Here is a 26140-nt window from a genome sequence, read left to right as displayed (position 1 = left end):
GATGGTCCGAGAAGAGTCCCCTCTCAGCAATGAAGGCGTTTTATCCCCCAAGATCAAAGAGTCAATCGTAGGGAGCACAGACGTTGCCACTTCAAGGAGCATCACACCGTCCTAGACTCTTAAAGGGCTCTGCTTTGTGAGGTCACTCATCCGATGACTCCAGGTCTGTGATCTCTGCAGCATGCGATGGCATGACATACACTCATGATCAAAGATTCCTGACACCTGTTTCCTCAAAGGCGTGTAGACACCTAAAGAAACCCGACAGACAGAAGACATGGGGTTAAAGAGGATGTCTAGGTGATGGTATGCCAGGGTCTTGGTCTACCATGATTGTGATAGCCTCAGGACAAGTCAAACCTTTGTTGTAATGTATTAAAAAGCTTTGTTGTGTTGACCCTTCAAATGGAAGACTTGACTTAGACATCTTTCATCCTGGAAACTGTGTTGGAAATTAATGTCAGCTGTTTTCAAGATTGTAGATTTCTAAATATGCTAGATCTAGTGGTAATGTCTTAACTGACCCCCTGGTGCAAACTGCTTTTGGAGTAGTCCAACAGTTACAAAGCAGAAGCAACACTCAGTGCACTAACAGTCAGAGTGAAGCATACCTCCAACACCAACAGTGATATGGAATGCATATTGGCACAGAAATGTGCTGTTACAGTTACTGTAGGTCTTTGTCCTTGAGTAAAAGATTTTTCAGAAGCCAAATTAGCTCTGAAATTGTTTCCCTCCTGGCAACAAGTCTGCAGAGGAGTAGTCCTTAAAGATGCCAAGAACACCTCAAGGCGCTCCATTCATTAGGCGGAAACTTGGCCGGTACCCAGACAAAGTCTCAGTTTAGGACCCAACTGAGACTAGCCGTGGTGGGAGCACATCAACAATGTCTGTTGGGTACAATTCCATGTTGTCAGAGGAAAATGTAATAGTCGAACAGATTACCTGATCTGATGGAGCTGTTCTTTCCAGAGGGTTTAGTCTTGACAGTTTTCTGTTGGGTACAATTTTATGTTGTCATGGGAAAATGTAATAGTTGATCAGATTAACTGATGGAGCGCATTCCTTTCGAAGGGTTTAGTCTTGACATTTTGTTTTGTGGAATGAGGTAAGAGTGGCAGGTGTGGTGTGACTGTGGCAGTTATGGGCTCCCAGACGACCCCTTTTAACCTTGCCACTCAGCAATGGCCTTGCATCTGCTGGGCGGGTGCCAGTTGTGTAGTGTACTGCCATCTACATTTTCATCTTGCGAAACAAAAAGTACCCGTCTTTGCCTCGAATCCATCAAAGACAGTTACATGTACATTAGCTTTCCTTTGCTCCAGGGGAAAAAGAAGATAAGTAAAAAGAAATTCTGGTCGTCCTAGAATATTTTTTTCAAGTGCCATCATTGCTTAACAAAATGCAGGCAGTATTTTTTTCCGTGCATGGCCAGACCCTTCCCATGGCATAAAAAAAAACAGGTGCATAGCATACTCTGTTACCCTCCAAGGTATATGCGACCTCGCTGGTACTATCTTAGGCAGGTTTTCATCAAGGTTGATATGTAAGGAAGGCCATGCTTAACCAACTCTTCACCTCCTCAAGAAATATGATGACTCCTTCAAGTTGACTGTTTGATCCGGAGATCATTTGTTGGGACTTAGATGTTAGTCTTCAATTTGAAGTGGGACAAAGCCTTTCTCATGGCCTCATCTGTTGGATATTACTGGATTCCCTTCAGGGTGGTAAGACTTCAAGATCTTGTTTCCAGAAGGTCTTGAACTTGTTCTTGTGTACAAGAGATGGATAGAAGAGGATAAGACTTTGCTGTTGAGACATTGCTAGAAAAGGATGAATGTCTTTGTTACTGAAACCTGTCAAATTGTAAGTTTTGGTCCCTGCAGTAGCGATGATCTTTGTGAAGTACTCAGGAATGTCTCTTGGTATTACAAACTATTCGAAAGGTGTATTAGTTAGTTTTATGAAAACCTTTTTTGTCTGTAGAACCTACTTGTGTATGTACACTTCATGGCCACTAAAATTTATTCCAACCTGTACCTTGAGGAAGAACATGCTTGACTTTTGAGTAACAACCTTTATTGTTATCACTTGATATGGCGCAGCCTGGAACAAGTAGCCAATGAGAGCTCAGGAAAAGGGCACTGCATTAAACTTTCTTTCAGTGTTGAAACCGATAATCACTTCATAGCAATCCATAGAAAATGGTGTGATGATGTTACCTGATTCCTAAGAGGCCAAGTGGCCCAACGTTAAATTTTCCTGACATTTTGTATCGATCGCGTAACTCCTTGTGTACACAACTGTCCGCTCGCAGCCGGCTTGTAAACTAGCAGAATTACACGCAATCCGCAGCTGGTTACTTTCCTTTCCCCACTTAATACTCCCAGCTCCGCGTACGTAAATTGCCTCCCCAGCGTTTGTGATAACAGTATTGTGTGTGTAGATGATTTCTTGAGCCCACGCTGTCTCGTCTATGACAAGGTAATAACCGGTGTACAACAGCGCATCACGAGAGCCGGGGCATCCAATACAGCATATTTGATGATCACAAAAGATACGGGCAGACCATTAGGAAGCTAATGGTGTGCGGAGGAGTCTCGAATATCAGAGCTTTCGGGCGGTTAGCGTTTCCAAGGGAAGCCTGCGGCGTCGACAATAAGATCGCCACGTCCCACGTGGAAAGGTGATTCCAACCGTTCGCACCTTTGTGTGGACTGAAAGGATGCAATTAAGGCCCCCTACACCGATGAAAAGTCTGGACTCCTTAGTCCAGAAATGGACTTTAATGGAAGATGAGTTCTATGCACCGGAGATGGCAGCAGATTTGTAATAAAAGTAGATATCGGGAAGGTTTGTGATGAATGGTGTAGGCATGCATGGTCAAGGGAAAAAACAAGGAGCTGGTTCCTGATACAACATCCTTCGGAAAACTGACTGTATCACCCAGTTGTTTACTGCATGCAGACAAGTAATTATACCTTATGATAGGTCAAAAAACAATAGTACAGTGGCAACAAGTTTGAGTGAGAAGCCTGCAAAACCCTTTTTTTGGCTAACTGTCAGTTAAACTGCTCAACCAAATTGATGCAAATACAGTTTAGCCCTGTATGCCACTAATCTAATGATTTATTGTCTTGAAGATCCTTCATTTTGGTACTTAGAGAAGGGAAACTTTGGCTAGACACTTATTAATCTTCTCCCTGGGCAAGACTAAGAGTTTTAATTATTTGTCAATAAACAGAGATGCTTCATTCTTGCTTCTTGCTGTTAGTAACGTTGGCTTCAACATTTCTTGGTTAGGTTTTGTTAATTTTCTTTTTTCTTTTACATAATAACTTCTATGATATCCAAGCCACGCAGAAATAACCAATATTGATTTACATGCCCCCAGGGGGAAAATATGGAAGGAGGAAATTCAATTATGTCAACATTGGAACATGGAGGACAATTAGAACAAGCCTCAAATTGATTCAAATTAACTGATACAACAGGTAATGTAGTTCAAATTATGCCCCCTCCCCCCAAAAAAATTATGCAGATAGAATAACCTATTATACCAACACTCCTACTCAATTTTATCCTTTTTACTTCATTGAAATTGTGCCAGACTGAATCCTGATAAGAGTTTCTAAAGGTTGAAAGCGCCATTCTCAGGGTGAAAAGTACACAAAGGTATTGCAGCATTGCGGCCATTTAGGAAAACTTGCAGGAGGGTAGATGCTTGGCTAATGACTGATTACTCCCAGCGGTGTACTAGTGTAGTAATCACTGTTTTGTATGGCCGGACCACGGCGCGATTTACGACCAAGGTTGGAATGATACTGCCTTGTCTTTAGTCATAGAGGAACCCCTGAATGCCCGGTCAGGGGGTTTAACAAAAATTTACGGCCGGCTACCGGGCTTTTCAAATGTCACAACGTGACAAACAGCAGCACCATCCATTAGGGCTCGTCCGACGTTGGTGTCTTATAGATAATGAGTCACCGTCAGCTTGACGTTGGGTGATTTATTACCGAGATGGCAAAGACGATACCGTCGGAGCGTAAAAATGTGGAGCGACGAACCTCCGGCTATCCATCACTGTCGCACAGGTGGGGTTTGGACGGTTAGGGTAGGGTGGTTCTACTCTTTGAGGATTTACGTTGGGATCTAGGAGGCCGGGGTTCGAGTCCCGGCTTACCCTATTAATGACTGGTGCTGATAGCTGGATTGACTAATATCGGGATTAGGGAAAATGCATGTCATATGGTACTTGTCCATAAAAGGGAACTACTCAACTACAGACTTTTCTAGGAAAATTGTGTAACGTGAATTTGCACATAAATGCAATTGTGAAAGGGAAAATTCAATTTGTAAATATAAAAGTGACTGAAAGATCGAAAGAATGAATTTAGATAGTAGACTATCACAGGTTTTTGGATATAAATGTAGAATGTATATTTCCAAACATTTCATTACCGCACGTTGATTTATTTTCTTGAACAGCAGCCCCAAACTAAAATCCACTTGTGTGATCGAAATCTTAAACGAAAGACCTTTTTGAATAACGTAATAACAAAAAAAGGGGCGTAAAATCAAGACCCTTGATTTTTACAAGTAACAGACCAAAAAGTTGCGTTAGGCAAGATTGATAGCAAAGCCATTGTGAAATCCCTGCGGTCAATCCAGGCAGCTCCGAAAGCCCCCAGAGCGGATTGGATACGACCATAGGTTAAGCCGCGTTTAGACCGGGGCTTCTTGCCCAAAAGATGGAGATTTACATCTACCTGCTGGCGACGAATAAGCTCCAATCAGAGGCAACCTGTGTGAAATACAGACTTCTTTTCAACGTATGAGCGTACGTTACAGTATAAGGAATATTGACGCTGCTCACTTTGCATTTGCAAGAATGCTAGAGAGCTGAAATTTGCGACAAAGTTTGGAAAGCAATGATCTGTACAATATATAATGCAGAAAAAATTAACATGCCAGGTAATAAACATTTAAGGGAAAGCATGCAAAGTCACTTTCCAGAGGGAAAAGTTTTGAAACAGTGCTTTTATCTCGAAGTTGTAGATTCATGCTCTTTGTGTTGGTAAACGCTACAAAAACCACCTGTTTTTTAGTTCCGACATGTTTTCCCAAACGTATAACCACACTTCCGTCTGATTGCACAGAACTCTCCCGATTTTCCAAAGTCACTTTTATAACCTTCATTTATCCGCCTTTCCGATTACCAGATTTTCCTTATTGCGGATAATTTTTGCCAGGGGAGTTTCCCACTGTCGCTGGTATCTCTCCGCAGCCTATTATCGGCCATAACTGACGATGTTTAGTCTCTAATGTACTGATCGTCTGCCTCTGAAGGTCTGTATTATCCCGCCCGGATATGAACACTGACAGATATTCCATTAGCCGGGGCAAAGGTGCGCTCCTGATGAAAAATAATACGCAATGTCTGGTATTACCGTGGCCCTGAGATTTTTTGCTGAGTCCCAGAACAGAGTTGATATATTTCTATGAGGGGCGCAATAAATTACGTCTGTCTGAGACTGTCTCCTTGGCTAATGTGCCATCGTAGTTTGAACTATAGAAAGGAAATTTGTGGATGACTCTATTATAAAAGAAATTTGTTTTATGGGGCAAGATTGCTTTTAGTCAGCTGGCAATCTATAACTGATTTTGCTTAGTCTGAAAAACTGAATATTAATTTTCTTTCAGTCACACCCAGATATGCTTGGCTGGTGCCTATACCTCACACAAATGTCAATATGAATGCACAAATCATGCTTTTCCAGTCAGTTGCTTTGACAGGTCAATTCTGAAAGCTACATCAGTCGAAGAACAAAACATATATTTCTTTTACGGCAGATCAAGTTCCAAGTTCTAAAGGATCCCTACTGCGCTCTTGAAATGCGATAATGACATGTTGATACCTCTTTACCTTACTAATGAGCTACTCAGTTCTCTGAATGTCCCATCACAAACGCAACATGAGACACCATCTAATGGAGTTCAGCAGTGTTCCTTGTACTTATAGCATCAACTGGTATGCGTTAATGGGTAGGGCTTTATTCCCATCAGGAAAATTTGTAGCAAGTTGTTACCATAGCAACAAAGCTGTCACCATGACAGCATATTTTTTGTGAGAGTTGATTTCATATAGCTGAAAATGAATTAGTACAATCATGATATATTGTAGAAGTTTAAATTCTCTGAATGCATAGCATATTTGTTTCAGTATGAGTGGTGTAGATACATACAGATAATCCTTGTACAGTATAGTTTCCTGGTAGTCAAAATGATTTTGCTGCTTTGCTTGTTTGTCTAGCAAGTCGGAGTATCACTTTTGATCAGATTCTGTACAAAAGTAGAAAATTTAATGTGTGACGTGTGTCTGTGCGGTTGAGTAATTGGAGTACTTAGTACCTTTGTCACATCCTCCGTTAAAGCGTGTTGCAGATGAAGTAGTTTGTTTTGTTCCGTAATAGAAGCCATTGGGAGTCACACTTGGGTTGGGTAGTACTCCTAATTTTCTGCTACAAACGTGCCGGAATGAAGGTGAATTCCAGGGGGAAATTCCCAAGTCGGAGAAGTCATTCCAAAGGGTAGGCGGAGTAGAATACAGATGGTGTAATAATAATAACAGTTAATCAAATGGAGGAGAAATTTGCAAAAACGATTTACGGGCTCAGTGCTCTACGTCTTAAAGGGCCGCAAAGATTGGAAAGTTTGTCCCAGTGCGAGCACAGGGTGAAATATTCCATTAAACTTTGGGAACTGAAATATCACAGAAGGATCATGAAAGTTGGTTGGAAATGTAACAGTGCCATCAGAAATGGCACTTGGGAGACGGAGACAGGCATGGGATTTTCTTTTGTCCACATCTAAGTCCTCATATGAATCCTACTCAGATGTGAAAACTCCTTGAGATGTCTGCGCGCTGACTTGAAGAATCCTCCGGCTCAGTCTTGGAGACAGTTGGTATTACGTCTTAAGTCTGAAAGCATGGAAATGCAGATTCCATTCAGCACGTAGGGGGACACCTTACCCTTTTTGGGTAGCCGTTCCTTTATTACGTGTGACGCCCCTATGTTCGCCGATAGTAGTGGCATTCCCCGGGAAATGAAAGCTGGCCAGACCGTGTTCCTCTGAGACGACACCAAATGAAATTTGCGACATTGTTACCCAATCAGAATTGCAGTAGCTTGAAGGTATTCGCGGAACCAAGTGGAATTTCGGGGCCGGTTTTCCAGCAAGAATGATGAAGGGTTTGTCCGCTGGGAAATCTGGTCCCTTGTAGATAATTGAGAGGAGACATACAGGAGCGATGATTGATGTGCGCTGATCTCCCTCCGACAGCCAGGCAGGTAAATATTGTGCTTCGGAGACTCGGAGACTCCCTAGGCTGTCCTCGGGGGTGACCCATATTCCTTAAGAAGGTGTTACTCGTCCATTTTTGAAGGACGCCAAACCGCATTGTGAAGAAAATGGTGAGGACATACTGCCAGCAGTTTCATTTGGCAATGTTCTTGAAAGCACTAAACCTTGTTTGTAAGTGTTATGGGTGTAAAGTTTACCACCAAGCTCTTTGAATCCAGAAAGGTTTGCTCTTTGGAAGAGGATTAGTTTATTTGAAGATGAAAGACTTTGAGGCAATAGTTGAATTTTGCTGACATCTACAGTAAAATCTGCTCTTAAAAGAAGTAGACTTACAGTATGAAATCTCATCATATCAGAGCGACATACATTTGGACGAGCTCAAACATTGTACAGAAGGCATTATCCGATTCAAAATTCTTCAAAAATCCTATTCCTCTTCAACATTTAGCTGTTGGTACCAATTTATCATGAAGACTGATGAAAATCTTGAAAGGGGTGTCCATGGTGCTGAACTTCTTTCCAGACAGTGAGCAACTGGCTTTCGTTCATGCTTCCCTAAACAAGCACAGATTAGTGTACATATTACCCCAGCATTTGTGGCTCCCGGGGCACTGAAGACAAATGACAAACATAACCTGACTTAATGCAGCTTTTTAAAGAGGAATTCGATACCTGCCGGTAATTGAAAATCCGGTTTGATGAGAGCGAGCTGGTGTTCAGCCTTCTGTCGGTTTTAGAGTTTCAATTCCGGAGTTGTTTGTTTTGGAAGGGTCTTTCGTTCTACCATCACAAACCCATCTGTTGTAAGAGGAAGGGGACAATGTGTTGCAGATTTTGCAATCAGATACTGCCCTTTTAACTCTAGGAAACCGAGAAGGGGCCTTCCCCTTTGTTGTAGGAGAATTGACGAATTTGTCGCAGTTGCTTTTAAGGAGCTCGACTTTCTCTATTCCTCGACCTCCCCCACGGAACACCTGGAGGATATATTCTGTTCACATCCTGATGGAGTACCTCATTTGCATGTTAACAGCCCCGGGTCTTACCTGCTGAAATTAATTTCGTTATTTGACATGTTTATCGCTTTGGTGCATGTTGCGTGGCTTCCAATTCTATCGCAACAAACTGCTGTGGAGGCTTCGTGCGCCCCCGAGGCAGCGTCGACGGCATCGGGGTTCCGCGCCGCCTGCCGTAGACTAGAAATCAGGGAGGATACACTTCGTTTGTCTTGTATAATGTAGACGGATCTACACAGAAAAGGGCAGACTATGAGCAGAGTCTTTAATATTCCCCCGCAGTGTAACGGAAGGAGCCATAAATCAAGCTCCGGCTGCTTGGTTTGTAATGAGGTTTTATCTCGTTGTTGCTGTTGCGCGGATCCCTATAACGGAGAAGATTGGACGGCCTGAAAGCCAATGGCGTTGTAAGCTGCAGGTTACGTGGGAGCAGCTGCAATCTTAACCACTTCCTTTTACCCCTACCGGATACATCATAATACACACATTGTGTGCTCCAGTGTCGGTGAAATGGGGCACTACCTACCCCGCTAAATGAAAATCTGATCCCAAATGCGACAGACATTCAGCGCTGTATAGCTACCGATCCATCTTGTTTTGCCCGGCATTAACCCACTCCCCAAAATGCAGGCCGTCCTGTTGCTGTTGACTCCTGCTGTGTGGAAACTTCTTCTTTCTTAAAGTAAATGTACTCATCTGTCACTTACAGCCTTTACCCTCCCCCCCTACCGATCACTCCTTACCCTGTTCCTTGATGGATGTATCCCACGCTGGCGCGGTTATTAGAGACGTTGTTGTGCATGGTAAGCAGCACGTCTCGTGATGGAGGCGCTTGGCGGAGCCGTAATTTGTGAAGGCTGGCATGGCACAATCCAATTTGTCTCGTGGTGTTCCCTGGCAGACAAAGCGACTCAAACTGCTCCATAATGAGTCAAATTTAAAAACACCTGCCTCGTCGCAGTAGAGGGGGAGAAAAGTCTTGCCACATTTTCAATTAGCTGTTTTGCATATAGGTTGCTGACAGACACATAAGACAACTCATTTAAAAGTTTCCAAAGACAGATTTCCTGGCTGTAAAACTAGCTACTCTTTTACTACTGAGGAGAATCATTGACTTTATACTGCAGACAAGAATATGTGAAAATGTAGAATGTTTATTGGCCGGGTTATTTGTGGCAATGTCTAATAACGAACAATAAGCAGTTGCTGATTGTGGTGACCACGTCAATAAAACGTAGTGGTGGAACAGACGTTAATTTCCGCTTGGAAAGTCTACAAAATCAACCCACCTTCTCATAAGTGTTTTGTAGTTTACAGATTTGAGAGAAATACATAAAAGAGTTTGTATTGGGATTCTGCAAGTGGCATCTACCATTTGGACCATGGCGGTCCAGGAAAGTACTAAAATTGCAACAAATCAAAACTTCTCAGGCCTTTGCTGTATAGACTACAACTAGTCACTCAGTTGGTCTGCATATGATTCTTTATGGAAATTTAGTAAGGTAGAGACTTCCTCTCATACTCTGTTTTCGCTTATCTTTCAGTTCTGTGTTAGAATTCTCTAAAAAGCTGAGAACCTAGAAACTAAATGAGCATGGCCTTACCAGGTGAAAAAAAGGGCAAGGAGAGCATTTCTCTCTGTAGGGTTTGTGTTAGCAAGCATGTGGTGCCTCCAACTTGATTTATCCCTTGAGTTGGCAGATGGATCGTACAGCCAGGTTGTCCCTTGATTACCTGTGTAGTGGGGCGCACCCTCTCACACCTGTGGCCCCCGCTTTAACTCTGCTTCGCTTCCCACCTTCCTCGACACACAAGTCATTACGGTTCATCTTCGTATATCTTTAAAAAAGAAGAAGCCAACACTGACGTTGTAAAGATTCTTTGTGGATAAGAAGGAAAGTTTAATCTGAAGAATTTGTATGGTTATCACAGGTTTTGTGCAGTTGTAAAAAAGAAGAAAAGCTGTGGGTAGATCCATTTCATTCAATGCCTCAAGGTTGGATTGTTCAATAAACCTGCCTGCCCACAGAAGACCTATGGCTGGCCGTAAAACCCCAAGCAATTTTTCTCCTCTCTTAAAATTGAGAACGCCGGGGCAGAATGGCATCACAAGTTAAATGCTTTCCTTTAAAGAATTGGTTTCGATATGATAGAGCAATTTCGTTCTCACACGAGGGTTATGTAGACGGATGGCTGTAAAGTTGCCGGCCGGGAAAGTGTGGCCGCCTGCAGCGTGGAGCATTTGGTTTTCCCTGAAAAGGGAATATTTTTTTCTGCTACGGCGGTTATTATTGTTGCTCTTCAGACATCCAGGCATCATTATTGCCGTAAGATTGATGTGTTAAGCAAACATTGGCTCTTTATGGGACCTGAGCGGAGATATGCGCCCACTCTACTATAAATTTCACCCCGGCTCCTCGGCTGTAATTGAACAAAGTGCCAGGGGCAAGATTCCATCATTAAGATTACACAGAAATACTTCTGATGAGCGCGATAACAGTTTATGTATCTCTCTAATCTCCGCAGCGCGCTATTTGTCTTTCTAAAAACAAACAGGCACTACTTTTCTTTTTTTAGTTTTTGTTGATCTGTTAGTAGATATGTCTTTGCCACTTAGGTACTACTTAAGCTGAAGGTATCCAAGCCCTGTTACATTTTCTGTTAAATTATAGGAGAGATCGTTGCAAAATCTTAAACAGGAGATTATTTCAAGGAAGCAGTCTGTATTCATTTACAATTGACTCCAATCCCACCTTTTGCAACTGGAAAATGACTTATGAGTTCTGAGATAGAACCGTACATGCATTTTGTATTCCCAAGGCTAAGTGATTTCCCTCCTTACAGACATCTGATTGTACTGTAACGATGGCAATAACATGGCTGATTGAGGGTTTTAGTTTTAGAACTGCAGGCAAGGTCTGATGTCCAGTCAGGCTTACCGTCTGTAATCTTGGAGGATTTGTCATTTGATTAGCTCTCAAAGATGTTTCCTGTCTCAAGGATGAGGCTCAAGGACAAACTGAAGCAGTTTCCATCCTCCATCAATTCTAAAAAAGAGCCATTCAAGGTCAAATTTTCCTAATCTGTGCCAAATCTAAGTTTTAGATATGGATTCAACGACCTTGGGTCCATTGGGTCCTCCATCAATTCCCAAAAAATCCCTTCAAGGTCAAATTTTCCCATCCCGTGCCAAAGAAAGTTACGTTTCAGACATTGGAGTAAGCGACCTTGGACCCATTGAGCCAGAAAAGTTTATGCCGTCAACCTTGGAATAGCCGAAGCCTTTCAGAACTCTTTATTAGACAGTTATGATATGGACAACAATTTGAATGGGTGCCAATACTAGATATGCTGACAAAGTACAATGTACATACCTATCTGCTCACTTCCATTCTTTTTATTGAGAGCCCCGTAATTGAAAGCATGGCAAAATCGTTACTCTTCCAGGCTTCTATAAAAACTCACAATAGAGAACATATAAATAGGAAATTACATTGACAAGCACATAATAGATAAAAGCAAGCTGGCATACTCCAGTAAAAAGTAAAATCAATAAAGCCACAATCGTGAAATTTTGGTGAACTGACAGACTTTAAGGAAACGTTTTGATAGAGAAGATTGGAAACTTGCAATGTTGTTTTCTCTAATCCTTTCTCTAATCCTGAAAAATCCAACAATAGAGGCATCAAAAGTCATCTCTTATCCTTTAAAGCACTCTGAATCCTATCAGAATGCAACATGGTTCAATCCATAGTAGACTGTATTCTGCACAAGCAAACCTTAGGCTCTCATTTGGACTTGTATCAGAGTTTGTGATCTGAATTCACCATTGATCCTTTAGAAGGAGGCGCCTTTCTCGTTGAGACACCTCCCAGATTTCATGTACGGAAATGGCTTGATAGGGCAAGGCTACTGTGAAAACAGCTAGTACATTTTTCACCTGAAGGAACTGTTACAACCTCTTAAAGGCTCCAGACAGCCCACCTAGAGGCAAGCGATTTCATCTGCCAGTTAGCAGATATCATCTCTGTTATTTCATGCCTCGTACATGTCGCCATTGAGTTAGCCGGACTTAAAAAGGCTGTCGCTACCTCGTTGCATTACCTGATCAAAATTTGACTGCAATGCTATCTGTGCCAGACATCTGTGTAAAGTTTGAATGAACCGCAACTTTTTCCTGATGTAAAACCCACTGTGTCTAGACTTGATATTTTGTCACTTGCGTGATCACGTTGCACAAAAATACTGTGGCTCTACAGGTTGACCATTGTAAATGTACTGTCTTTATGGAGTATAAGATTCACACGAGCAACATAGAACATAACGTTTAAGTATGTCCCATCGTAAGCAGTTGATGTAGTGTTGCTGGCAATATTCTTTATCACTACCGGTGACCTCTGACCCTTCTTGCAGAGGGGATGAATACAGATGGGGCTATCACTGCCTGAAGAGGGTGACCTCTGCTTTGACCTTGACATCAGACTCATTTCTTGACTCAAGACTTTCCTTCAAGAGATTGCAACTGATTTAAAGGTGGAAGGGCAAACTTAACGTTGGTGGGAGGGGGGCATAAGGTCCTAGCTTTTGCAGTCTGTTGATTCGTTTCGCTGAAAGAAGCCTTCTCAAGTCTTGACTACCCAAACCCCAGACATAAAAACAGATTAAGAACACATCTGATCTGACTTTGAGGGGTGAAATCTGTGACTTTGGGTGGTGTACTCTGCGACCTTGTGAAACAACATTACACAGTGATAGTTTGGCTTGGGTGAAAGCCAACCATGCCATGTGGGCATGGGTAAATGGGTGGTGGTTGCATTAGTAAAGTGAATGGATTTTGAGTGGCAGATATGAATTGTTGTCCCGACATCAGACACAGACTATATAGTGGCCAGTAAAGTAACCCTTGTGTCATACCCGCCTGAAACTACATAAAAATATTATACATTAGCCGCCTAATGGCACAATTTTGTGTATTTTTCCTGTAGAAAATTCTGTGGCAGCGAGAGCACTGCCAAATCGACCTCTCGGTGTTCTTGTCGGTAGAACATTGGACAGAATCGATGCACATTAAACCCGGTTATGAAGACATATTTGCGAGAAGATGATTTCATTTGCAGGGTCGACATACCCCTGTACGATACATGAGGGATAATACCTCCACATAATGCGCAAACATCATTGCGGCGACCTCACCGCCTTGACCTGACCTCCGAGAAATGGCAGATCAATAGAAGGTCAAGTCTGATCCAGAGGAAGGTGGAAACGCGCGTTTCTTGGATGACTGGCCCGACGGGGATGGATATTAATGTGTTCACGTGAATTAAGTGCCAGGTTCGGGGCACCAGTGGCTTCAAGTTCGTAAATGCAAGCATTTTAACTTCTGAAGCAACTTTCTCTGGTGCTCATAAGAAAGTTAATGAGAGAAAATGGGGATTAAAATGATGGACAGCTGTCAAAGGTGGTACCCGGTTCACAATTACGATTAGATGGATCCATTTTTCCTTCCTTGTAACCAAGTGAATCTTTAAGAAATGTTGTAGTTTTTAACTGTCATTCAACATAAAAATTTGCTGACCTGGAATTTGTGTTGAATGACAGTTGAAAACTTCAAAATGGATTATACCAACTGAAGACAGACGTGCTTTCATGCTGATTTAAGAAATATTAACAACTTTTATCATCTTGTCGTTGCAGCACCCCCCTCCAAGCCGAGAAACATGGTCTCAACTGTCAACAAGACGACGGTGGATCTGTCCTGGGAGGCGCCACTTGACGACGGCGGACGCGACGACCTTGTCTACAAGGTCGTGTGCCAACAGTGTACCGAGGGCGGCGTCTGCACGCAGTGCGACGATTCCGTCCGATACGACCCCAGTAAGGACAACATCCGTGCAAGCTGGGTGAAGATTCAGGGCCTCATGGCGCACACTCGATACAGATTCGAGGTCCACGCGGAAAACGGAGTGTCAGCTGTGAGCGGTGTCACCGACAGATTCGAGTCCATCGCTCTGAAGACCAACGTTGCAGGTAGGGTGATATTTTCTATGTTTCGCCTTCACCTCACAAATGTTTCTAGTAGGCGTTGGAACCAGGGAGACTTCATTTGGAAGGTTATCGAGGAAGACACGTAATTAGCCAGGGTTCCACAGGGGGCTTGGAACTGACTAAGACAAAGATCAATACTTATCTATCTCCTTAAGCCTCACTTATTGAGGTAATGAAAAGTCTAACTACCACTCAATACCAGTCAGTGTCTCTCTTACGTCAACAGGTTAAGATTAGCATAGGCCATTCTCAGTCGATTTCGTTTTCTGTGTTTTCAACATTTTCAAAGTTGAAAAACAAATTAAATCAGGAAAGCAGGCTTCTAATTTCAACCACCCTGCTGCATAGGTCGTGCGCAAAATGAATTTGTAGAAATCTGTTCTCCCATAAGAACAGTTGTTCATTGTTTTGCACTTTCATCCTCCGATGTCCTTCATAGTGGGGCAAAGAAATCAATATATACCACAGTCGATACCTGTATATATCTATTCTGCCCTGAGGAGTTAACATTTCTCTTTCACTGCTTCAACCTTTGAATACACATAGAAATAATATATTTTTCCTAACCCAGAAAAAGGAATCAGTTCTGGGCCAAGAAACCTGATTGCGCTCCCCAACGGTGACTTCCCGCTCCCTTGATTAATAAGAAGTGGTTTATAGATTCAATTATTTGGTAATAAGTTTCGTATAGGGCGACAGCCACCACAAAACTGATTACGGGAAATGGCCATCACTAATTAAGCGCACGATTTGTCTACCCGACTGTCTAGATCGATAATTATCAAGTACAGCATGTCCTTGATTGACTCCAGGATACTCAGATCAAAAATTTTTCTTCTTTGTAACCAAAGCCCACCTGCAGCATATGCAATTTTCAGAAAAATGTCTGAGCTTACATAAAAAGATGTGCACAACATGCAGCTTGGCAAGTTGACAGAAATACTGAATCAAATATCACAGGAAAAATAAAATGAAAATTTGCCCTGTAAGGTGTTTCTGGCAAACTTTATGAGCGATGGACATTATTGACATTATATTGCCCAGCAGATACAATTTACAGGAAAATTTCGAAGCTTGCACAAAAAGATGTGTACAACTTGCAGCTTGGCACGTTAACAGAATACTGAATGAAACGTCAATGAAATAACTGAAATGAAAAATGTTGTAAGGTGTTGTCAATTCTGGCAAACTTTTTGAGCGATGGAGGCCACTGACATTGCCCCAGCCATAAGTTGCCGTGATGTACTGGAACACGTGTCTTTGAAATGTGGTCATGCATCCACCAGTGTTCAATCAGCGATGGCAGACGAGGCAAGTGCAGTGTAAAATTAGCACCGCGTTCGCTCCCTCTGGCAACAAATTCTCATCTCTCTCCATAGTGCACGGTCCAGGAGGCACAGCTGCGGCCACGGCCATATCAAATCTTGCCGATGGCGCTCGCAAATCTTTCTCTAGTGATGGAAAACTTTCACCAAGTTTGTCATAGTATTACATCAAACTTTAAGTGAAGATGGCCGTTCTCCAATAGTGAATATTTTATCAAAACATGAACTTAAGTCATTGTCACTTCTTCACTGTGATACCTGTTTTTTCTTCGATGCATAGAAAGGACAAAAGTTACAAGAGATAGCTCGTTAGGGTCAAAAGCAGAAAGGCCAAGTTTACTGACAACTTCAAGTTCATGCCCCATCCTCAATAGCAATATTGAGGTTATGCCTTATTTCAGAGAACTTTTGGTCAAGGACACTATTGCTTTGACATTTAGAAACATTGAAATTTCTGGTGTTTTTCCAATCATAGCAACAATTGACTCATTTGAGCTTATGCTATTAAGTCAGATTTAGGTTCAGTCAATTCTTGCCCTGGGGCAAAAATGCCTATTTCCTTAGAAAGGGTCAGAAAGGGTCATGGACAGGATGACCTGTGCACCACAATATTTATAGAGCACTGTATACTTGCCTTTTATTAGCTGTACATAGCAGGAGTCAGACATATTCTTTGATTTTTCCCTTGCTGACACTCTGCCTTTGTTTATCTGTAAAAGCACCCATGTTTTATATGTTTATATGATGGTCTATAGGATTGGTGTAGTGGTAGTGATTTCCTTTATGTGTATGCAGTTCGCTTGTAAAGTGTACTCAGGCCATGCAGGTTTAGTGTGTGATTTACATGCATTTGTGAGTCACAGAATTAAAGGGCCAGAGGGTCAGATGGAAGAAATAAAAACAAAATTTATGGGAGTCCCTGACGAAATAGATGGTTGGTCAAAGGCTGTGACATAGGCATCTTAAAAGGAGCTTATTGCATAATTCTTATCTAGTACCAAAGGGTCTAGTATTGGGTAAGGTTCAGGGCAATGTAGAATGAAATCATAAAGAAGAGTATAGCTTTTTGTTAGGATTATTCACCTCCAGGATATTATGCCTCTTAGTAAACATAGTAAACATAGTTTACTCTACTTTAGATGATATTATGTTTATCCATAAATCCATGTAAGGAGTAATCAAGGTTGTGTTGTGTAAGTTTGGAGTCCACATTGTTATGGGTGGTGGGGTGAGAAAGTCGCATCCAGCCACCAGGATATTATACCTCAAAGTAGATCTTAATATTAGTTTACTTTACCGTAGAATATGTTTATCCATGAATCATGTAAGGAGTAATCAAGATTGTGTAGCGTAAGTTTGGAGTCCACATTGTTATGGGTGGTGGGGTGAGAAAGTCGCATCCAGCCACCCCAAACTAATTCCTGCAGCAGGCGTAAGACGGCGGACCCTTCGGCGGTGATCCCAGGTGATTCCAGGTGAGCGTACCTGGCAGGCTGGTAGATTGTAGGATCTGGTGAGGTCACCTGTTTGATTAACGTGCTGATGAGAGATGTTCAGGTGCTGGAAAGGTGCGATCGCGTCGCCTCAAAACCGACAGAAGTCGAACAACCCCATGAGAAAATACACTAGGGGAATAGTAATCCAAATTCTAGTTCCTTAGGGCCATAAGCAGTGCTAATTTAAAGGAATTTGTCCTTCTAAATTTGATGACAAAGGCATTATAAAAAAAACTAGGTTACAGTTGAAAGATCAGAGGTTGGTGTTGCTTATGAAAGTGAAAAAGTCTAGGGAATAGGAATGTTGTAAATAGAATAAAGAAATAAATTAAAATTTAGGTGGAAAGAAATCTGTCCCCCAAAATGGGATACTACGGTCTTTACATAGGAATTAGATTACTATGTATAGCTTCAGGAGAAAGTTTTGCTTCATTAATTGGGAGAAATGTGTGACAGGATAAATCTTGCTGTGATAATTGATAGTTTGCGTTTTGTGTTACATGTTGCTGCACTTTTGGGCTGTATAGATGCCCATCAACCGTCCTTTCCTATGTGTAATTCTGAGGTGCTTGTCAAATGTGACATTTGCTTTTGGATGTGGTTAAAACGTAGAGCACATATCACTGCGAGGGGATTCAGTCAGGATTTGACCTGTCAAACTCGATCAAAGACTGGGCTTGGGCTTTAAAGTCAAGGAATGAAGTTTCTTATCCACTCGATCATCCAGGGATCGCCTCATCAAAGGGAAATATGTGGTATGGCCTGGAGCGATCTACCCTCACCAGCCACTTAGGTAGGTACTAGTGTAACAAGGGAGCAAGAAGTGTTGTTTTTACCTGTCTGCCGGTCGTGGAATATAACCAACGACCTGTGTCTGCTTGGGTTGTATCCCCAGTGTGTTTCAATTGGAGAAAGCTGATGAGGTCTATCTAGCCAAGGGGTCTTCATCAATTGATTGGGTACTGGTATTTCTAGTTAAGGAAAGGGTGCCCCTCATTTCTAACCCGTGTTACCGAATCCTGATTAGTTTACCTTTGCTTCAGTAGTTGCTACCCAAGGTTTCTGCTCTAGTCGCAACCAACCAATCAGAGCAAAGGTGAAGTAACCACGATGCTTTTGGCTAACCAGGAACTCAAACTGTATCTTCTTTTGCAAATGTAGTTCTCTTGTCTCCACATTCTTCACTGTCCAAAGAAATGTAACGTAACCAAGTGGAGCAAAGATGAAGTAACCAGGATGCTTTGGGCTAACCAGGAACCCAAACTATATCTTCTTCAGTTCTTTGTCTTCATATTCATCACTGTCACTACTAAAGGACACTACTAGTTGTGTCTCATATAAGGCCAGCAGCAGTAAAAGTTGTTTGGGATCGAAGGTTGGGGGTTCAGGCCCCAGGTGTGGCAGCAGGAATGGAGGATGGATTATCGCGGCTCTTAAAAAGCTGGAAGACAGACAGGTTTACCTGTAGGCAGGGATTAAGGAGGTGCCTGGCGTCTTGGTTCATGTTTGATTTGCAAGTGTCTCAAGGCATGTGTAAACTGTGGGAAATGTGTTTGGTGGTGCCCCACACCTGAGGCTGGGGCAATGTTTACGTGTTTTCGTACCCAGATGGATTTATCTTGTTTCCTCTGTCTTAGGCTCCACTTCCTTGTTGTTTTATGTTCGTTTTTTACAACAAACAAAACAAAACAAAACAAAACAAAACAAAACAAAACAAAGGGAAGTGAATCAAACATCAAGATTAAGCTACCGTTTAACCTATGAATGCAGCAATAGTGTAGCATGTAAGTCAGAGACGTTGTATGTGCATTGACCTCCTTTGGAACTGATAATGTAAAATGTTAGCGTGTAAGGCTGAAAGAAGGGTCTAGCAATATTTTGGGCTTTAAGGAAGGAGAGAAGGAGATACTTTCCTCAAATTGCAATGTACATAGCCACATTTAGCAATAATGTATACATGGAATGCAACCAATAAAAAAGGGCTGATCACAGAATCCATTTTTGATCAGTTAGTGATCTCTTCGATCAGGGGATCTTGGAAAATGTGCACACAACAAAGACCTGTGGATTTCAGTACCTTCAGAAAGGACTAGTATCTAAGTCGCCCCCAAGTCGTCACCACGCCTCTCCTTTTCCCTTTGACAAATTTCACTTCAGGGCAGATCAAGACCCTGATTCCTGCCTACTTAAGTACTCCGCCTTCCTAGTCTGCCAACTTAAGGAAAAGGTTGCTCAGAATTGTCAGATAATCTGACAGAACAGAGGCGACTTTGTCGCGGGCTGCCGCAGGGAAGTTTTTTAAACGGAGTTGCTTCATGGATTGTAAGTTTTATGGAGGAACAAATCCCCACTGAGCAATAGCAATAACATCATCCACAGGCCATAGACAGGTCAGAGAGATGCCTGAGGAAATGGTCCTTGAATTTTGGGGTTTATATGGTGAACATTGCTGTGAGTCACCAGAGTGACGTTAAGCAACCGAGATATTATCCTGTAAATTTTACAGAGTCATAAGGTACTAACTGTACAGGTAGGAATGCTGTCCAACCACCCTTCATTGTTGAGTACTAGAAAGATTGTTTAAAAGCTTACACAGCAACATTTTGTCAGTCGCTAATACCAGCTATATTTTTGAATAGAAGAAACCATTTAAATGGTCTATTTTTAGTATCTGGTTACCATGGAAACAGTTGCAGTTGCTATGGTTACAAACAAATATTAGCTCTCAGCTCATCAGATTGTCTTACACAAACATTGACAACATAATGTAAAACCTGTTAGGTGTCTTATTAGATTTCAAAAGAGTCATCTTGAAAAGTTCTATGAAAAGTTCTGAGATGAGTTTACTATCATGTGTCTAGCAGAGTTACTGGTCACAAGTATTCAGACTTCTAGAGAGTCTTCTTTCTTGAAAACTTCAGAAGAAACTTCCAAGGAAACGTGGGTGAAGGACAGGCTCGTCTGTGCCACGTCCAGGGAAGACGAACGTCTGGGAGGTGTTCAATATTCAAAACGACAAGAGCAATAACAAGGGAGTTTCAATAATTAAAAACTATTGATCACATCTGCAGCGACCAGAAAAGGAATCAATGGCTAATCATTCTGTGGGTGGCGGGATTTGGCTTTGAGCCAGTATTGGGCTTACAACCATCCCCCAATGTAGACGCTTAGATCCCCAATGTAAAAGTTAGGATACAATTTCGACAGCTTCTACTCTTGAGAGTGAGCAGGTGGAAACTTTCTTGACTGAGTTTCATTCCTCAAAAGTTCTTTAAGTAACAGCTTTAAGTAAAGCTTTTGGTTAAGACGTTTGAGTTTAGTTTCTTGAATATTTTTCTTCATGGATGAGCAATTAATTTTTCAAGATCTTGAGACAGTATGCAGTCAAACAACGTAATCCCTCTGCAGACAAGGATCCTGGGTACCTATCTAGACTCTTATCAGATACAGACCAAGAATGGAATATGATTGGATAAAAACGCCCACCCATAGTGACGCTTGTAATACCACACGCAGTCAGTTGGAATTCTTACTTGGCAGTTTCAGAGCCAATTTAGATGTTTTACAGCTTTTCCCAGCAAACAGATTAGCTCACATCGTTGCTATTTTCCTTTTGTCCATCAGCTTCTTTGAAGGGTGTTTTCTGATTCAATTAAGACACTAGGACAGGGATTGGTCAATAAGCCTAACATCTGTTCCAGAGCTCCTTCCTGTGATAACTTTGATCACCTGACTTCCATCTGAGATAACCCACCTTCTTGGCATCTCTTGCTCTGGCTAATTGTCTTCAAAGGGCTGCAAGGAATTATAAGCCTCCTTAAGCAGTCTGGGGCGCTCTCCTTGGCAGCTTTTGGTCTTAAGGAACCTTGCCATGTTTGGAAGAGTCTGATAGGGAGGCAGAGATTTCCACTGATTCCTTAGATTCCCAGACTTCCAAGATAAGTAATTGATTTCTTGCCCTGTCCAGGCCGGTGACAGCTGTCTTATATCATCAGGGGATAAAGTCTTCACTTATGGGGTCTTAGGCACATGCCAAGTTAACTCCTTGTTTCACAGATTTTGAATAAAAATCCGTTGTAAAAGGTTTGAAGACTTGATATTTCAAATTTTTTTGTAAGATTCTCAGTGTCAAACTCAATCTGCCAAACATTACTTGAGTAAGAACGTAGTGAGCAAGACTGGTACTTTTTTAATGTACCTTTTCAGGTGGATTCACAGTCCTTTCATCTTTGCTCTTTTGTGTAATAGTGGTGTCTGAGATGTGAAATGTACATGTTGTCCCTGATCAGTGTGTTTGAGTGACGTGCAATGCTGAAATCCCCCACTAAGACTACAGACAGAGAATGCTCGACTCAAGCTGTACAAACACTGCAATCCCAGTTAAGGTAAATGTTAGGTTAGAGTCTGTCTTAAGGTAGGTCTTCCTCCCACAACACCTGTCCGCCAGGTGGGGGGTACGTCCCTAAAACTAACAATTCCCATCTCGTAGTTATTCTCACCTGAGCCTGACTTACCATACAACAATAGATATCTTCCTCATAAACCAACAAAGGGATATACTCGTTTTGTTATGTACTCTACCACATGACAGTTGATGACTAGTGATGAAGCATGGTTTAGATTGCCCTGAAGTTCACAAAAGGAAGACGGATTACTTCGAAATCCTTCCTCTAAACAAAAACAAGCAGCTGCTATACTCCTTAATCCCTTGTTTTGATACTCCTTGAATTAAGAACCGACAGGGCAGATTCAGTTTCTTCCCTCTACTCTCAAGACGTCTTGGCAGGAGACTTTAAGACAGTTCGAGGTCACTTATTAAAGGTATCAGACAGAGGACTTAGTGGATGAACTCATTGGAGGATTTGAAATTTAGGAAAACAAAATTGATCTCTACATCCAGTCATCATGAAGATTAGTACTTTATCCAGTACTGACCTAAAAACGTCAGATACGATACGTTTTAAGCTTACTGACGTGTGATCTAAAAATTGATCATGATTGTGTAGAGTTCTTATTCTTAAGAACTCTGCCATGATCCATTTTTACTAGAATAGCATGCACAATGAAGGGACAAAAGTATTAGAATAGGATAGGAAAAAAAAAGGGATAGATATAGAGTTGTTATCATCATCTGTTGTTACTAGCAATTTTAATTGTGCATTTATTGAAGCTATACATGGATTTGCTATGTGTTAGTTCAGCTGGTAGTGTTACAAGAGGGAAACTCATAACAGGGTTTTGAAGGGATCATTCACTTGCCCAGCAGTATCTGTTGTACACACAGACTGAGAGAATCAGCAAGCTTGACGGAATTTTGATAGATAAACTATAACACCACCTTATCCGGAGCATCCCTGAAATGTGCTGATAGAAAATATCTTCCTAGCTGAGGTGTTGAGGGATTTTTGGAAAGGAATTTCCCCAAACCAGCGGATCTAGACAAGAGTACATGCATGGTAGAGGGATAAAGGATGTGTGGAATGCGGACACTGGAAGAGAAACAAGGGGTTGTTTATCTATGCGGGGTGTTTATGTTGGTGTCTGTAGCAGCTAACACCAACAAAATAAGGCATTGTTGGGCCACAAGGACGGGATTTGTCCAGGCATTTGTATCTGTAATCTGGTCTGTTAAAGAAATACCATCTCTCTGTGCTAGCTTCATGGGAAATGGTACTAATAAACATAAAAGATGGATAAGCAGAGAGTAAGATAAATGTTTTTTTTGTATATGGAATGCATGTTTTAAAGATACTTTTCATTGGCATTTCTACATATATTTTAAATGTATGTGCTAAATATTTCCCATCAAAATTTTGTGACTACACAACAGTTATGCATGACTTTGTTAAACCTTTGATAATATCAATCAATCTATCAATCATGCAGTCAAGCAATCAATCAGTCAATTGATTAATCAATCATGGTCCCTACCCCTCTTAGCACTTATACCTTAAAACATAGGCTTTGATTTTAGTTGAGTGAGGTTGGAAATAAGACCTAAACATATACATGTATGTGTTAGCCTCCTGTGCAGTTTTACAACAGCCAGAAATATTGCTCTAAGCCCTGTTTCTGTGTATCCCACGGCACCCATGTCATCAAATCAGTGATTTGCATTCCCGACGACCTAAAGTGGAATGGATGTAATTTCCTATATTAACCTTGATGGTATTTATTACTTCTGGCGCCAGTAGGGAAGGGGAGGGCCAAGAGTTTATACAGAGAGGGAACAATCATTCATCTCTATAAAGATTGGAGAACAACAGGGATGAGGAATAGTCATAATATTCTAAAATCTAATAATTTCAGTGATAGGTCAAGACCTACATGTAACAACCTACCAGATATCATAAAAAACAAGTCTGTACTACAGTAAAAATACATGACTGTACGTTGTGTCATTGGGTGACAGTAACTGCGAAAGCCGCAATACAAAACAATGGGAACATATACAGTATTTGCATGACATGTATATATTGTGCCACAAGGCACGACAGTGGCACTAAATGAGGACCTCTACAGTGAGGTTGATCCAGTCTTACAAAGTTGACCTGTAGTCCACAAACTGCTCTTAGGGATCTGTTTTATGATTCCGCCATGAAATATATGACTGTCCAGTGCCTAAGGTTTGAGCTGAAAATCTACTCATAGACCACTGACCATTGGAAACATGACCTAACCTTATAGAACCTGCTTGTGACCAAAATGATGCTGTATTCATTAAAGAACTTCAGTGGAACATTTTTAAAAGAACTTCAGTGGAACATTTTCAATAAAGTTTTGATTATTTGAGTTGGCAATTTCAAAATTTACATCTGGGAGTAATTTCTTGCCTCCCTCTCACAGTCATGGAGTCTGATTCATATTCAGCAGCAAATTTGGGATGTTTCAATCTCGACAACGCAAAAACGACTCGACCATAAACCTAAAAGGGTTCAAGTAAAGAGCACATTCCCGCCCTGAATGCAATCTTTCTGCCGATATGTACGTTCAAATGTCCTTGACAACTCGTGTTATTACATCTGCGAAAAATGGGGGCACTCAGCGTGTTAAAGTTAAATTGTGTGCTATAAACGTGAAATATGCTTTAAATGTACTCTCAATGGTGGCAGCCAAGCCCTAGCTGTAATAGACCGTATTCGAATGAAAAGAAAATTGAGAAAGATGCCAGACTGTCCCACTCCCCTCGCTCCATATTGATGGATATTATTTGAGGGTATGAAGCTGCCAAGTAAATAGAGCATGTCATAATAAAGGGACATGCAGTTTAACAGTCTGTATATAGGGTAGGGCACTTGAAAGGTTCATAAATGAAAATTTTGCTGTGTTCAAAACCCTGGAAAAATTGTTCATTATCAGTGTATATTGGCTCGAAGTGTAATAAGATGATCCATAACAGTGTTCCAGCCAGCTTGAATTTTTTTTGTCTCCTTGATTTTGATTGGGAATCCTTTCTATATAGTGCTTCATTTTTAATAATCTTTACGTGCCAATTATTGTCCATCACAGAGGATGGAAGGGAAAATTTTGGCTGGCTAGAACTGCTTCTGAATTCGGTTGATGGTAAACACAATATGTAGGGCATTCATTACGTTGGATTTTTATAAGACGAATGGAATATGACGGATGGATGGTCGTCACGGTCCATTATCCATTATAGCCGTACTCCAATCTTCTCTGCACCTCCCCTTTGACCTTTTGATTTCCAAAATCTTTGCAGGGGTATTTATGAAATTATGCAAATCACTTTGTTTGGTCAGGTCATCTGGGCTTTCCTCATCTTGGGTCATGAGACTTGTGACCTCAATCTAACCCTGCGTTAGGCAACACCTGTTTCATCTGTTGGTTCTTCCGTATAAAAAGGTCTGCTGAACTCAAGAGGTCTTTAAAAAGGGAGTTACTTAGTTAGTGTAGAAAGTTGGAGAGAGCTGAGAGTGGTCATAACATTTGCACAAAAATATCTTAGAAATTGACTGTGTCACCAATTATACAGCCATCGTCATACATGCAGACACAAACTTTGATTGCCTAACCTGTCTAATTGACAAATGAGTATAGAAATAATTGTGTCTGTGAATATCTGATCCATACAGTACTTAATACAGCATAAACATTGACATTTGCATTTGTGTGTTGTGGTACTGTTTTCACTGGACTGTCCAAGTCCATTCCTCCATACTGGAGATGTAAATTAAAAGTCCAAAGTTATGTTTTGTCCCTGGGTGTCAGCTGTCATCAAGTTCGGTCTAAATCTCCTGACTCAGCCCTGCACTTGAGTATGAAATCAGCAGGATTTCACAGGAAGTCTGTCTAGACATTTCCCTGAAGATATTCCTGTAAAGGTAGAAATGTCAGGGGTACTTTATATTAGGGAGAGATGGTGGTGCTGTGACATGTGGGCCGGTGGGTCCCATTGTCTGGATTTGCCATCTTTGACAACTTTTTCTTTGTAGCTCTGCCAAGTTCTCCCTCTGAAAGTTACCCTACATGGTAATAATGGTAGTGAAAAGTCACTAAATAAATGCACACTCTCCTTATATTTGGACTAAACAATGGCGCGCTGTTGTGAACTCGGGAAACGAGTTTATAGAGTTGAAGAAGTCAAAAACATCCCCAAATTTGTGCTGTGGGAAAAACTTAACACACAAAACTCTTGGGATCCTTGGACCCCCTTTTAGTAACTCCATGAAATCTCAATTCTACGCTAGTTAAGAAGTCACCACAAGGACTTAATAGGGGCATGTCATCTTCCTTATCCTTACTGGGGTCACAATCAGCCTTAAAGAAGGACATCCCATTTAAGGAAGTCTTCATTAGTCTGGGAAAGTGAAAGCAATTAGCCGAACAGCTGTTAAGGGATAAATTTCAATTAGTAGAATTAGAAGGGAGAGCTGCT

The 26140-nt window shown here is 41.5% G+C and overlaps 1 protein-coding gene across 2 annotated transcripts in view; it reads left to right on the top strand.

The window, feature by feature from the left end:
- LOC118430747 (ephrin type-B receptor 3-like) overlaps positions 1–26140 on the top strand; it is a 99567-nt gene that overhangs the window by 54659 nt on the left and 18768 nt on the right. For both annotated transcript variants that reach the window (XM_035841763.1, XM_035841762.1), the window contains exon 5: positions 14073–14405. In XM_035841763.1, the coding sequence (XP_035697656.1) occupies positions 14073–14405 (333 nt within the window). The remainder of the gene's footprint in view (positions 1–14072; positions 14406–26140) is intronic.

The sequence above is a fragment of the Branchiostoma floridae genome, chromosome 14, assembly GCF_000003815.2.
Source record: "Branchiostoma floridae strain S238N-H82 chromosome 14, Bfl_VNyyK, whole genome shotgun sequence".
NCBI classification, from domain to species: Eukaryota; Metazoa; Chordata; class Leptocardii; order Amphioxiformes; family Branchiostomatidae; genus Branchiostoma; species Branchiostoma floridae.
Note: the sequence above shows the minus strand (reverse complement) of the source record. Positions and strands in the feature narration are given on the sequence as shown.